A 15,497-nucleotide genomic window follows, 5' to 3' on the forward strand; every position below is an offset into this window, starting at 1 on the left:
GAATGCGGGTGTTGGGGAGACCGGGTACGGGTTTTTTCACGGGGGTGATGACTTTTGGCTGAACGGACGGAGGCGGACTGGAGGGCGTGGACGTTTACGTGCGGTAGTGGCTTCGGAAGGAGATGTGTACCGCAAGCCCGCAAGCCTCTGGATCTTGTTCTTCACCGATTCAAGGAAGGGAAAAAGGAGATGGGTGGATGGGGAAAAAGGAGGATGAAAGACAGATTTGGAAGTGTGTTTGGATACGGGCCTGTTGGCTTGGTTCACTCCCCTTTCCCCTTCCCCTTCCTAATTCCAACCTTCCCTAGGTACCTTATCGGAGAATAGCGGTCGATGATGCCGGTGCCGGCGGTGGGATCGGAGGAGGAGGAGGGTCCAGGCCTTGGATATCGCGGGGGATAGTCGATTAGGCAGCCTTGAAATCCGCTTGATAATAGCGTACCGTATTTGACATGAACACTGACAGCCCAGGCTCATGACAGATTTCCAAAAATCCAACAAGCTCACAACCTAGATCTAGGCTTTTCCTCTTCCTTCCTTCCCCCTCCCCCATCTCTCCGCCCTCCGCCCCCTTTAGATCTGACGCTACCGCTACGTTGTACTACGGTACTACGGTGCTACCGCGAAAATAAGCGTCGGGCATCGTTCCGGGTCTTTGGGTCACTTGAGAGAGAGGGTAGGTAGGTAGGTATTCCGGAACCCCTTCACGGAGGATCCCGAAAAAGGTATCTGGGGTCGGGACATCAGAGTGGTGAAAGTGTGTCCGCTTTATTCCGGTTCCAGTGAAAGGAAGTTCAGGATCCGAAAAGGACGAGGGCGAGGGGGATTGAGTGAGGGTTGACGAATTCGATCGAAATGCGGCTCACTATACTTGAATAAACCTCCCCCGGTGAAAAGGCCCAGCCCACAGGCTGTCGTCGTATTTTGGGCATCTTCCTTTTCGCATCCATCCTGCTTACGTTTATCTCCGAATCTGCCGTGTATCCAACGGTTTTGAGAATAGGTACCCTACATCGGCGTTTTTTTGGGGGGCGATGCACATAGAGGTGTCGTGACGCATAACGTGGTTACACGGGTACGGTACCTAGTGTGTCAATGACATGTGCGATAAATTCGGCGGAATGGGCCAAAGTGAGGCGGATAAGTACGTAGTGTCTACCAGAAATTCGCCGACAAGGTTTTCTCGATTCTTAGGGGTCCAAGAACATAGTGACGTCTGTAAAAGGTGCCATCTTGGACATTTGGTTGGGCGACAGCGAAAAGAAGAGAGTTTCAAACACACTTCCAAGTTGGCTGTTGGTTTGCCTTGGGTTGGTTGGGTTGGCGTGGGATGGAGGGGTCTTGCTTGCTCAACCACCCCCATTTATTAGACACGTATGTTTGCCCCATCATGCGGTGAAATCCACGTCTCTCGTCTCTCTAGGTACTCTTCGTCTGTGCCTGTAGGCATTGTTATCACAAGCTTGAAGAAAATGTGAGAAGAGAAAGACAAGGTCCAGGTCATCGCAGAATGCGCATCCTGGTGGATGATGGGGGCATTCAGGCTGCAATCGCAGTCGGGGAAAAATGTCGGTCAATGATCGGAATATGGGATTGGAAGAGGAGGGGGAGGGGTGTGCGCGACCGATGATCGTGCGCCGTTCAGATTTCCGCCGTGCTTTAGGATGTGCATGTGTGGCTGGGGTGGGGTGAAAAGGCAACGAAGAATGCATGCCAGGAAGCAGGATTCTTAGGCTCCGACCCCGCGAAGATGTTTCCCCTCCTCATACGAGTACTGTGCAGGTATTCATGATTCCTACTCCTTATTCGTATGAGTGGATGAGGTTTGTTTGCCAGAGGTCGTGATCGTGATCGTAAGAAAGGACCTAGGCGGCCCAGGCCTTCCTTGCCCCTGGCCTAGGCTACCTAGGCATGCCTGGTCAAGATACGGATACGTGGATGACAGTTGCAGGGTGTGCTCCGCTTCGTGTTCAGTGTTGGGCTCCAGTAAACTTGGGAAGACCGGAGCTTCAGCCCATGCCTGGCCGCTGGCCGGCGGTCGGGGTCGGCGTGGGTCTCTCAAGAGTCGAGGCCGGCTCGGAGGGGCTGGGGGGTGTTCATCAATCGACGCTAGATGAGTCACGAGGTCGGGGGGCGGCGGGCCAGGTTTTGCGGTCGGATGACTGGCAATATTGGCTCAGTCTAACGGGCTCAGTCGACGGTTCCCACTGCAGTGCCCTCTGCCCGCCCAATCGGCTGTATGTCAGCTGTCTCCTTGAGGTTTGAACAGTATTCACCAAAGAGCAAGTGTTCAGTGCGCCTGTCAGCTTTTGCCCAACGCCGGTGTGCGGCATGCCGCGGCGTGCGGCGGCGTGCCGTGAACCTGTCGCATACTGCGTACGCCTGGCCTAGGTGCGCGAGAACCCGCCCCCGGATTCGTAGACACGGGCCGTGGCAAAGGGTCGCCTCACGCCAAGGTCAAATGACTTGCATCCCTGCCACCCTGCTCTATGGGCCATGGGCCATGCCCCGCGCGATTGTACCTACTGCAGAACCATGGCCGCGTCGCGAGACCGAGGGCTCCGGCTGGGCGAACCGCGAAGTCACGGGGAAGTAAGTCTGCCTACCGTCATCGACTGTGCCTGCACCTATCCGAACGAGTATTCATACGGATACCAAGGTTGATTCAATGTGGCTTGGGCCAATAGCCTTGGGGTGAGTTAAGAATGCAGTGAAGGATAGCAATCAAGTAGAGTTAATGTGCAATTCGGCCTCGATTCGCTTTTCCCTCGTTTCCCACCTTGCTGGTAAATACTCCGTAGAGCTGTGTAGGTTTGTTAGTGATTAAGTTGTTTTTTTGAGTTGGTCCACATTGTTGACTTTGAAGGTGTTGGCAAACCTAACGGCCGTTGATGAGTTGCTGCGCCGTGTCCTCAGCCCCAGGCTCTCACCCAGAAGCATGGGCTATTTGCCAAGCTGCTCGCGAGCATTGTAGTTGCCGGTGGAGGTCTCGGCAAAAGGCAAATGGCAAAAAGAGGAAAAGCATGCAAGTCCTATTGTCCCTTTGGATATGCCAGGCCTTGGCTGAGTAGCGTTTGAAGTATCTGTATCCGCAGTCTTTTGATGACGCTTATAGCGGAGCTCGCGGCTCACACTGCGATGCCAAGAAATGCCTTGAGCACCCAGTATCTGTATCGAGCCCAGCCCCACACGCATCGTGACTTTGAACTTCAATAGTAGGTATGTCGATCGCCGCATTATTGTCAATGAGAGGGCCGTAATGCCAAGACGAGGAAGTTGGGCATTTGATCTTTGAGGTGGTCGTAGACTTTGCAGCGTTATGAGCCCGCACTGCCCCACTGTCGCAGAGATGCGCTGACATGGGATTCAGCTGAGTTGTGTGCGCTTGTGATCGACGCGATGACGCTCCAAGCCCCGCCATAAACCGGCAGAGGATTTAGCTCTGATGAATATGGACATGCTTGAGATTGCTTCTCGCATAGTGCACGCCAAAGGGGGTAAATGCAGTGTTGTTCGGTGCTCTCGAACTGGAAGCCTCTGACACAGCCTAAGCGGTTGATCCGATGTCGACATAGCCTTCAGGCTCATCCCGCGTCTGTTCGCCGACCTCAAGAATGGGTACGGCAGCATGCTATCCGAAGTTTCCCTGTCTCGACTTTTGCCGAATGATGATGCACGGCCGTAGAAATTGTTCCAGAATTTTTCGTTGGAGCATGTTAGAGCCCAGTGCAGTCTGCTTTGACGGTTGGCGATGGCTGACTGGTCAGTTTTCGAAGGCGAAGCTTCGGCAGCATAGGGGCGCAGTGGTCATGGTGATTGGAGCAAGCGAGAGGCCGGGTTTGTCGCGACCACTGGAGTCCTTCTGCGGTATGATCAGCGAGCAAGAATAGAGGTACACATATTCCCTGACAGGTCTATATCGAACGAAGTCGAAGTATCGATTGGTGGAAGTTGCCCTTGTTTGTGTCATGGAAATAACATGGAGCAACAGTATTGTGACTCCATCAACGTGTCAGCCGCAAGCTGTGTTACCCAGGCATCGTTCTGTAAGAGGTTCATGGTGGCGCCTTCTGGATTGTTTGTTCCACCCAAGCACGCGAGTGAGCCAGCTCTCGCGGAGGTTACTGCAGTCTCTGGCAACGACTTGTCTGGGAGTGCAGCCTGACAGATCGACAGGAACAGACATGGGTAGCTGAGAGGCGATCCGCCCGGGTGTTATGTCGAGGATGAGTGAGCAATAGCAAGTGCAGCTGCGCTTAGAAATCGGGGTCCACGTGGATCTTGCTGCGACTAGCGGCTAGCGCGATGCGGGGGAGACGCCATAGACGCTGTCCGATGAGGTTTGCCACTGGAAAAATGAAGACGGAACATGGATAGATCTAGTACAGGTCGATTGACAGCGGGTGTGGTATAACGGTACGGGATGGAGATGGAATGTCGTAGATCAGAAGAAAAAGGTGTCACCCATAGTGAAATTAACGAAAGGTTGAACAATGATTTCTAATGGCCAAGTCTCTAACGGTTCCATTGCTCCTTGGTCTCTCCTATTGATAAAAAGGGCAGGCGAAGAACTGCAAGTTTCCTTCGTGCCTTCCATTGCTTTCTGAATGTTGAAATGGAAGGCTCCGGTATGTTCCAGTCTGTGTATTCGAATACTCAGTACCCAAACTACAGGCACGCTCGGTTTGGCGTGTCAAAGTCGGGTGCCTGTGGTGCCTGCCCCTTGAGGCACTCAAATGAAACCTGGACGGACCCCATTGTGAGCAAATTACGTCACGCGTGTGTCTTTGGTACCTGAACAGACAGTGCCAACACAGTAGCTTTCCTCCGAAATACGACAGTGCGATCACCGTGTTCCTGCAGAAAAAGTGGTGAGTCGCTGACTCTGATACCTGAGAATTCTGCACCGCACAAAACGCGCATCCCCAAAGAGGCAAAGGGCCACTCTGTCCAGCATTTCAAAGCAGCACAATTGCCGCGCTGTAATTACAAAAAAGTAGAGTCAAACACCGAATGATCAAGAAACCTAGGGGCCAAGGTAAAACCATCGTAGCGTTCTCGTAAATATTACATCTTTTCCTGGCAACTGCAGGCTTTTTTTCGGGAGTGCTGCATCAAAGGGACGTGGCATCAATCCCTCGCGTCGGCATTCATTTGGAGAAAAAAAAAATCTCGGACACCGAGCTTTGAAGCAAACTGAACATCGTCTGCCCAAGCTCATCTATCTGCTGTTCACTCGGCCTTTGATTCTACCAATTTTCCTTACTTCTACGCTTTTTTCTTCTTCAGTCCTTCGTATCCATGCATCTCCCTCACGCATATCTCAAATAAGAGAAAAGACAAGGACGGGTATCTTACTAAAACCACCTGTAGCTTTCTCCGAAAGCTGGCCTGAGCTACTGCAAAACTCACACCTTGGTTTCAACTTTCGCGTCCAAGTCGCCCTCCCGTGAGCTCCCTCAACATTCCACTCAAGGCTGCCAACGCATCTACCATCCCTCCACACCGGCTCCATCATTCTAACTACAAAAAGGACGGCGACGACAACAACTAGCAGGAACACCGGCCACTGAGCCATCGGTCCGTGACGATGGACGACGGAAGGCATCCTCGCATCACCACCTCATTTCTGCTCGCCAACTTGCACTGCCCATCATGCGTCTCTTCTATCCAGCAGGCTCTCCGCGAGTCCTCCAGTCACGATGTCATCTGGGTCTCACCAAACATTGTCACCTCCGTCGTCACCATTGAACACAGACACACGCCAACCCCCGATATCACCATCCGGTGCATGGCCAAGTCACTTCAAGATGCCGGCTTCGAGATTTGCGGTGTCACGACCACGGCTGCCACCGAATTCGACATGGACACCATCACCTTCACCCAGCCTGATTCTGGTGTCATGGACATCAACGCTGGCGCTCACAGCGGCGGCGCCCTCGATGGCCTGCTCTCCTTCGCTCCGAAGTGGTCTTCTGATTCACCCGAGGCCCAGCGGGAAGCCCACCTGCTCAACTGCAAGCAATGCCGTGATTCAGAGGATAGCGGTGCTTCAACCGCAGACCTATTAAACTCACACGTCAACAGTGTGCGCAGCTCGCTCTACAATGGTCTCGACAGTGTCACAGCAATGGCCTCAGGAGGCACAAAATGGAGAGTCACACTCTCTGTCGGTGGTATGACCTGCGCGTCTTGTGTCAATACTATCAGCGAGGAACTCAACAAGCAGGAGTGGATCGACAATGCCACTGTCAACCTGGTCACCAACAGTGCCACGGTTGATATCAGAGACAAGTCCAACGCGTCAAAGGTTGCGGAGGCCATTGAAGACATGGGCTATGATGCCAGTCTTGACAGCGTTACGGAATACGCAGAGCCTGGCGATGACTTCAGCGGAGACGAAAGCGACGAAAAGAAATGGCGAGCAACTGTGGCGATTGGCGGCATGACCTGCGCTTCCTGCGCCAACACCATCACGGAACAGCTGAATAAGAAGGACTACATCTCCAACGTTGCAGTCAACTTGGTGGCTAACAACGCCACCATTGACTTTATCGTTGAAGGCAAGCAAGACGACATTGTTCAGTCCATTGAAGATATGGGCTATGATGCAACACTAGACAGCGTATCAAAGGTCAAGACTGAGAATAAGGGCGCGCAAGAGAGGACGGTCCAGATCTCAATCAAGGGCCTCTACTGTCAACATTGCCCCAGCCGAGTTACGCATTCTCTCACATCCTTCACACACCGGCTAAAGGTTGTTTCCAAACCCACTCACGAGAAGCCACTCGTTACCGTCAAGTACACGCCCAGCGCGCCTTCGTTCACCATTCGGCAAATCCTATCCGCCATCGATGCCGCCGATCCCGCCTTCAAGGCATCGATCTACCACCCGCCCAGTCTCGAGGAGCGCTCAAAACTCATTACACAAAAGCACCAGCAGCAGCTCCTTAGACGAGTCTACTTGACGTTGGTCATCGCCATCCCGACTTTCATCATTGGTATTGTCTACATGAGTCTTGTCTCCGACACGGACAAGGGCAAGCACTACCTCATGAAGCCATGGGCTCTGGGCATCAACCGAGCCCAGATTGCACTGTTCGTCCTCGCGACGCCGGTTTACTTCTTTGGGGCCGACGTCTTCCACAGCAGAGCTATCAAGGAGATTAGGAACTTGTGGCGCAAGGGCAGCAAGACACCCATCCTTCGTCGATTCTACAAGTTTGGAAGCATGAATATGCTCATGTCGCTCGGGACAACCATTGCCTACCTTTCTTCTATTGGCCAGATGATTGCTGCCGCCATCAACAGACCTGCAAAGGTTGACGACACGCAGTTTTACTTTGATTCCGTTGTCTTCCTGACCCTTTTCCTGCTCCTGGGCCGTCTGATCGAATCGTACAGCAAGTCGAAAACTGGCGACGCGGTCGAGATGCTGGGCAAGCTGCGACCTACCACGGCTATCCTCGTCACCAAGGACTCCATTGGTAAGACCACCGACACCACTGTTGGCGTGGACATGCTCGAGTATGGAGACGTTGTGCGCGTGCCTCACGGTGCGTCGCCCGCCGCAGATGGAATCGTGGTGCAGGGCGAAGGCAGCTTCGACGAGTCCAGCTTGACAGGCGAGTCCCGCCTCATCAAAAAGGTACCTGGCGACGAGGTCCACGCAGGTACGGTCAACAAGGATTCCGCTATCCAGGTACGCATCACAGGTGCAGCGGGCGCCTCCATGCTGGACCGGATCGTCTCCATCGTTCGAGAGGGTCAGACAAAGAGGGCGCCGATGGAGCGCGTCGCCGACGTGCTGACGGCCTACTTTGTCCCCATCATCACCCTGATTGCCGTGATCACATTCTTCACGTGGTTGATTCTCGGCTACGCTGGTGTCCTTCCTCGAGACTACCTCGATTCAGAGGGCGGATGGGCTGGCTTTGCGCTTCAGTTTGCCATTGCCGTCTTCGTCGTCGCCTGTCCCTGCGGTCTCGCTCTCGCAGCTCCCACAGCCATCTTTGTCGGCGGTGGTCTCGCAGCCAAGCATGGAATTCTCGCCAAGGGAGGAGGCGAGGCGTTTGAAAAGGCTAGCAACGTGGACGTAGTTGTCTTTGACAAGACGGGCACGCTCACCGTCGGCGGTGAGCCAAAGGTCACGGACGCCGGACTCTACCTCGAGGGGAGCAGCCTCGAGCGTGGCATGGTTTTGGCCACTTTGCGAGCGGTTGAGGAGAACAGTAGCCACCCTGTGGCAAAAGCCATCGTCTCCTACTGCACCTCGCAGACGGACGCCTGGGTCGACGTCGACAGCATCCAGGAACTGCCAGGCAAGGGCATGAAGGCCACGAACCGCGGAGCGAAGCCCGCCGAGGCATTTGACATGATTGTCGGCAACGAGTCGCTGATGCGCGATCACGTTGTCCACTTTGACGAAGGCGTGACGTCTCAACTGCAGAAATGGAAGAGCGAGGCTAAATCGGTCGCCTTGGTCGCTACTAGACCTACTGCTACTCCTTCTACCAGAACGTCAGATGACCACCCCTGGACCCTCGTCGCGGCGCTTTCTATCGCCGACCCCATCCGGCCTGAGGCAATCCGTATCATTAAGGCCCTCCACGAGCAAGGCACCCGCGTCTGGATGCTCTCGGGCGACAACATCGTGACCGCAAAGGCCGTCGCGGACCTGGTGGGCATCGACCCGGACAACGTGCTCGCCGAGGTGCTTCCCTGGGAAAAGGCGGACAAGATCACCTACCTGCAATCGGTTCTCAAGGCGCGGGCAGGAACCGGGGGCGGGGGCGACGAGCACACGGGAAAGCGCGCCATGGTGGCCATGGTGGGCGATGGCATCAACGACTCGCCGGCGCTGACCAAGGCAGACGTGGGCATCGCCATCGGCAGCGGCAGCGACGTGGCTATCTCGAGCGCGGATTTCGTGCTGGTGACGAGCGACCTACGGGCCGTGGTGACGCTGCTCGCGCTCAGCCGGACCGTGTTCAGGAGGATTAAGGTCAATTTCGGGTGGGCTGTCATCTACAACCTGCTGGCGATCCCCATTGCCGCCGGGTGTTTGTACCCGATTGTCGTGAACGGCGGGCGGCAGCACGTGCGGCTGGATCCTGTGTGGGCCAGTCTCGCGATGGCGCTGTCTAGTATCAGTGTCGTGCTGAGTTCGTTGGCGTTGAGGAGTAAGGTGCCGTGGCTTGGGTTCCGGGCGAAGAAGATTGAGTAGGGAGGGTATGGCGGTTGTGCCGTGTATTACCACTTTTTTTGTTTACTAGAGGATACCTATGTGCTGAATAGAAAAGAGGATTGTTGATGGTCATTGAAGAAAAGTTACAAATACTATGAGATGCCCTTCACAATTTGAGTCTCAAATCCCTATGATCGATCTCTTTGCAGAACAGCATTGGTCTGCTGTGCATATTGATGTCAAGCGAGACCAAATTGGTCGAGAATTACACGCCACACGCAAAAACGATAATCTCATGCGAAGCCCCAAATTAGATCTTACCAACTCAAAAGACAAAAATAACCCGAGAAATATGGTTATCCCACAACTTCAACATCTACATCTAAAAATGGGTTAGGCATCTACCTTGGGACAAGAATATGGCGAAGATGTCGGTCTCCCTTTGTAAAGGACGGACAGCAATTGAAGTGGAGACTGTCCGGAAACGGCGAACAGGAGTGGTCATATGGGACGACAGGTATAAGGTTCCAGCAACAGAGCAGCTGAATAGCATCTGGACCAATCATTCAAGCAATTGCTCCTTTCAACCTCATTTTTTTGAGTTGTTATAACAACGACATCGTGATCTGTCCTTCAAAACGGACCGAACGACATGATTGGGCACTGACTATGGGAGTTTGTGAGTATCAGTATGGGGTGTAGTTGAATGGTGACGACGGAGAGCGGAAGCCGATGCCGTGACCGAGCGGATACCGCGTCCGCCGATTGCCGGGCAGGCCGACCGACAGCCTTGAATCAATGACACGGGCAGTGAAAGCATGAGGCGTGCCCGCCACCGATGAATGTAAAATGGTCAGAATCTGGGGCGAAAGAGGCTTGCATTTCCGGATGGTCGAGCACGCAATTCTGAGCCCAGACCAAAAGATTGCGGATTTGGTAAGCGGAGGTGCCCTGGGTGCACCGGTAGGCCCAGGGAACGTGGAGGGAAGGGACGTCGAGTGGATCGGAAATGGTGCAATGTGGGGCCGTTGCAGATGGGTCCCGGTCGCTCATTGGCGCGCGATGGCGCAATTGTCCCCTAGTCGCAATTCTCCAAGCTTCAACAATTTCCAAACGCCGAGTTTCGCACGCGAACAAGCAGCAGCAGCAGCAGCAAAGCAGACAGCAATGCGCCTGCCACCAGACAGCAAGATGCCTGACAAATGCCCGTCTCTTATTGCCTGCTGCAATGGAGTCAATGGAGTGCGCTTCTCGGTTCCCGGTGCTAGCTAGCTAACCGTGCTTGAAAGGTGAGTGCCGGCTAGAGGGTCTCCTTTGCCGGTCCTGCTCTCACTTTTTTTTTATATGCTCGGAACCTGTTCGGAGTCTCCTAAGACGAGAACATCTCTTGAACTTCTACCTCTCTTCCTTTTTTACCTCTCCTCACTTACAAACCTCAAGGTCCTCCTAGAACGAAGAAGCTCATCTCTCGTTCAGGTTGACGCAAGTGACTTGTACAACTTGCTCTTGAGTGTCCCAATTGTCTCTCAGTAGCAACCATTCTCTTGCGAGTGGTGAGGCTCTGTCTTCTGGTCCTCCGTGTATTTTGGACCATCTTTAATCACATATTCTTTGCTGTACTTATTCCCAATTCGTCCTCTCCAAAACCTCCCAAGATGCAATTCAAGCAGCAAGAGAGTACGGGCTCTGCGGCCGTCGTTGACGCGAAGTCGTCGCCCTCATCCGCCCCTCAGAAGAAGGTCTCTTCCACCCTTCCCTTTGGCCAGCCCGTGGCCCTCTCCTCCATCTCCGGTCCTACCTACGTGACGGCCCAGCTCCTCGTCCAGCAGGTCGCCTTCCTGCTCTCCGACAAGATCTTCTCCTACTCCGCTCCCACCTTTGACCTCGACGTCGCCGCAAAGGCATGGGCCGAGGCCCAAGAGCGCAACATCCACGGCGAGACCACCGACCTCATCCAGCTCCAGACCAGGACCGGCGCCGGCGCCCTCGCCCTCGGCTACATCTTCAGCCCCGACTTTGATCTGGCCAAGAGACACCTCCCCCAGACCCTGCTCGCTCCTACGCTGAGCTTGAAGAACCTCCGCGGCGCATTGGACCAGCTGAGCCTGTTGTACGGCGTCGCCTCCCCCTTCGTCGCCCACGTCGCAGCTCTCGACTACGATGCCGCGAACGGCCTCGTCTCCGACTACGACACCGCGCTGCGCACCGCCGAGGACCTTGGCCTCGGCTTGGTTGCCAGCTCCAGCGCCTACGAAACTCAGCACATGGCCCTCTTCGCCACCCTCATGGCCGCCCTGATGCCCACGCTGCACATCTACGATGGTGTCAGACTCGCCCGCGAGACCTCTCGCGTCGTTGACGCCCTCAGCCAGAGCGGCATCGCTGACCTCTACAACAACATCACTTCCGAGTCCACTGGTGTCTCTGAGAGGGCCGCGATCTCTTCCAAGGTCGCCGGCCTGTTGGACGTCTTCAATAAGCACCTCGACCCCACCGAGGACCACGAGAGCCAGCACACCGCGCTCCTGGCCACTCTCATGACCGCCCTCACCCCCAACCTGGGAGTCGAGGACGGCGTCAAGCTCGCTAAGCAGACCCTCAAGGCCTCGGACGCTCTCAACAAGAAGGGCGTCGCCGAGACCTACAAGAAGATCTCCAGCGAGGTCCAGTCCCTGAACAAGAGACTCGACGACGCCGGCAAGGTCGTTGAGCTCCTCAGACTCTTCAACAACGAGCTCGGCACCGCCTACAACCTGTTCGAGTACCACGGACACGACCAGGCCGAAGCCGTCCTCGTCGTCTTTGGCAGCGCCGAGACCCAGCTCGCCAAGCAGGTCGTCACCCGCCTCGCCGCCGACGGCGCAAAGGTCGGCGCCATCAACGTCCGCGTGTACCGCCCTTTTGTCGAGGAGGCCTTCCTCGCCAGCATCCCGGCCTCCGCCAGGTCCATCTCCGTCCTGGGCCAGGTCAAGGACGAGCTCTCCGTCAACGACGCCTCCCTGCAGTCTGCCCTCTACACCGACGTTCTGACCTCCGTGTCCTTCTCTGGAAAGTGGCGCCAGGACCCCACCGTCTCGGACGTCAAGTACTCCGCCTCGGAGGCCCTGACGCCCCAGACCGTCGCCGACATCTTTGGCAAGCTCCTCAGCGCCGAGGCCGAGTCCAAGCCCTTCCCCGCCTTGGTTCAGGCGCACCAGTACACCTTCTGGGACGTTGACAACTCTGTCGCCGTTGACTCCCCCGCTGTTGTCAGCAACTTGCTCTCCCGCGAGTCTACCAGCAACGTGTACGTCCACGAGTCGTTCGACAACCTGCTCCAGGGTGGTATCGTCCGCACCGATATCCGCAGCTCCAAGAAGGCCATTGAGGCGCCCTACGCCGTTGAGGAGGCCGATGTCGTTGCCGTCGGCGAGGAGAAGCTCCTCAAGGACCTCGATATCATCAAGAGCGTCAAGGCCGGTGGCAAGCTTCTCCTGAACCTCCCCAGCTTCAAGGAGGAGGACATCGAGAAGCGCCTCTCCCCTGTCGTGCGCAAGCAGATCCAGGATAAGTCCATCGAGCTCTACATCCTGGACGCCTCCGCTTTTGCCGAGAAGGAGTCCCAGGCTGTCAAGGTCCTCTTGGAGTTTGCCTTCCTCCAGATCGCCCGCTCCGACATCACCGCTGAGGAGGTCGCCAAGATTGCCCTCCCCGAGGGCTTCTCCAGCACCCTCGCCGAGACCCAGGAGGCCCTCGGCCAGGCCCTGCGTAAGGTCGAGTCTCAGTCCGCCTGGGCCGAGCTCCCCGAGGACGTCGTCGTCAGCCCCCTGCCCGCTACTATCAAGCCCAACAGCTTTGTCGGCTTCGACAAGGAGGAGGTCGAGGAGACCTCCCAGCTCGTCGACTGGCAGGCCGCGGCCAAGGGTCTCGCCTTCAAGGAGGCCTACGGCACCGAGAGCGCCCTGCGCCCGGAGCTGCCCGTCAAGACCCACACCATCACCGTCAAGGAGAACCGCCGCCTCACTCCGGGCAACTACGACCGCAACATCTTCCACATCGAGTTCGACCTCGGCGACTCTGGTCTCACCTACGACATTGGCGAGGCCCTCGGCATCCACGCCGAGAACGACCACGAGGAGGTCAGCGCCTTCATCAAGTGGTACGGCCTCGACCCGGAGGCCCTCGTCCAGGTGCCCGCTCGCGAGGATAACGCCGCCTTCGAGACCCGCACCGTCTACCAGTCCCTCAAGCAGAACATTGACGTCCTCGGCAAGCCCCCCAAGCGCTTCTACGAGGCCCTGTCCGAGTTCGCCGCCGACGAGCGCGAAAAGGCCGTTCTCGCCAGCCTCGGCGGTGCCGATGGCGCCGCCGACTTCAAGCAGCGCTCCGAGGTCGACTTCGTCACCTACGTCGACATCCTCCAGGAGTTCCCCTCGGCCCGCCCGTCCTTCCACGACCTCGTCCGCATCATCGCCCCGCTCAAGCGCCGCGAGTACTCCATCGCCTCCGCCCAGGCCGTGACCCCGACCTCGGTCGCCCTCATGATCGTCGTCGTCGACTGGGTCGACCCCCGCGGCCGCAACCGCTTCGGCCACGCCACCCGCTACCTCTCCGCCCTCCCCGTCGGCGCCACCGTCGTCGCCTCCGTGAAGCCCTCCGTCATGAAGCTCCCGACCTCCTCCAAGGCGCCCCTCATCATGGCCGGCCTCGGCACCGGTCTGGCGCCCTTCCGCGCCTTCGTCCAGTACCGCGCCCTGCAAAAGGCCCGCGGCGAGGAGATCGGCTCCATTCTGCTGTACCTCGGCTCCCGCCACCAGCGCGAGGAGTACCTGTACGGCGAGGAGTGGGAGGCCTACGTCGACGCCGGCGTCATCACGCACCTCGGCGCCGCCTTCTCGCGCGACCAGCCGCGCAAGATTTACATCCAGGACCGCATGCGCGAGTCCATGCGCGACGTCGTGCAGTCGTACATCCGCGACGAGGGCAGCTTCTACCTGTGCGGTCCCACGTGGCCTGTCCCCGACGTGACGGACGTGCTGATGGAGGCCATCAACGTCGAGGCCAAGATGAGCGGCAAGAAGGTCAATGCCCGCAACGAGATTGAGAAGCTCAAGGAGGATGGCCGCTACGTCCTCGAGGTGTACTAGTTTTTTTGCGTCTTGTGTACTAGACATCTGTTTGGCATCTTTCTTTGTACATAACAGGGCTACGGTCGTATCGAAAAGTTTCCTTGTTACTAGCCAGCTTTCTGGATTGAGCAATTGCGTCGTATCGAATAAGCATCAAACATTTTGTTACACCATATGTCATGTGCTTTTGTCGTCTTTGTGAATGTTACAGTGCACCAGCACACTTTTCTTAAATGCTTCCAAGGGAACGCTCTTCGTCGTTGGAACCTCGAGAGACCATCTCCCAAGCTTTACATCTCTCTACCCTATCAAGGGGGTACACAACCATCAGCCGCCCAATACGCCCAGTATGATAAGCAGTAACTAGTACATGAAGTGGATAAAATGGTCGAGAGAGCAGCGTTCTGACAAGCATGACAATCGGTGAGAATGGTAGTGGCGAGAGAGAATGGGCCGGAGATGTGGCCGGCTCTCGTCCTAGCATGAATGTCATATGGCGCAGTTGCGGAAGGTGATAGATCATTGCTGCTGCTACTACTAATCGACTTCCATGATTACCAGTACTGCTTTCTCTTACTAAATCTCTGTTTAGACGTTTGGTGATACACTTCGAGAAGTTTGGAATGGGATGATGAGAAGGATAGTAGTGATGAGACAGCACGGCAACGTATCTGTATATTTTGTCCGGCGTACTAAGGTGCTCCGCCACTGAGTTACTTGCCAATACCTCGTGACCATGGAGACTCATTTTGACAGAGACGGGCTCGGGTCTCAATTCCTCTGGAGCGAGAACACATGCGAGGTTGCGTGCAGAGGCTGCGCCGCTGGTACGCATCGGGTCACGCCATACATTTGTTTTCGTCTTTCCGGGGCGGGGAAGCTGACCGGAGCGATGCGGGCGCCTGGAGCCCTCCAGGCTGTCTTTTCGTTTCCTTCTTACGTTCCGACTGGGAGAAGCTGTTCTTCCTTGTCATTCGCCTGGTCCGACCGTCAAGTCGAAGTTGTGTTTTCAGAAATTGTTGAAGATTTGCGTATGCTGATTCGTCTTTTGACCATAAGTAGTGAAGAATTTGGCAAATATCACGGTCAATCCACACAGAAGAATGCAACTGTATAGATTCGGGACCTACAACATACAGTTATGAGGTTCACTTTTCCTAGGCTCTCGTCTAAACTGATATATATACTTGGAGTAGGGCCCC

General features: G+C 55.8%; 2 protein-coding genes across 2 annotated transcripts; both read left to right on the forward strand.

Moving 5' to 3' along the window:
- Positions 1 to 5,590: 5,590 nt before the first annotated feature.
- Positions 5,591 to 9,226, forward strand: CPAR01_12627 (heavy metal translocating P-type ATPase; the record flags this gene model as incomplete). The annotated part of the gene is made up of 1 exon (XM_060496882.1): positions 5,591 to 9,226. One exon carries the CDS (start codon positions 5,591 to 5,593, stop codon positions 9,224 to 9,226), a length of 3,636 nt encoding a protein of 1,211 aa, XP_060344415.1.
- Positions 9,227 to 10,842: 1,616 nt separating this feature from the next.
- Positions 10,843 to 14,313, forward strand: CPAR01_12628 (FAD binding domain-containing protein; the record flags this gene model as incomplete). The annotated part of the gene is made up of 1 exon (XM_060496883.1): positions 10,843 to 14,313. One exon carries the CDS (start codon positions 10,843 to 10,845, stop codon positions 14,311 to 14,313), a length of 3,471 nt encoding a protein of 1,156 aa, XP_060344416.1.
- Positions 14,314 to 15,497: the final 1,184 nt, after the last annotated feature.

This window comes from Colletotrichum paranaense, assembly GCF_030867605.1.
Source record: "Colletotrichum paranaense strain IMI 384185 chromosome Unknown Scaffold_11.1, whole genome shotgun sequence".
NCBI lineage: Eukaryota > Fungi > Ascomycota > Sordariomycetes > Glomerellales > Glomerellaceae > Colletotrichum > Colletotrichum paranaense.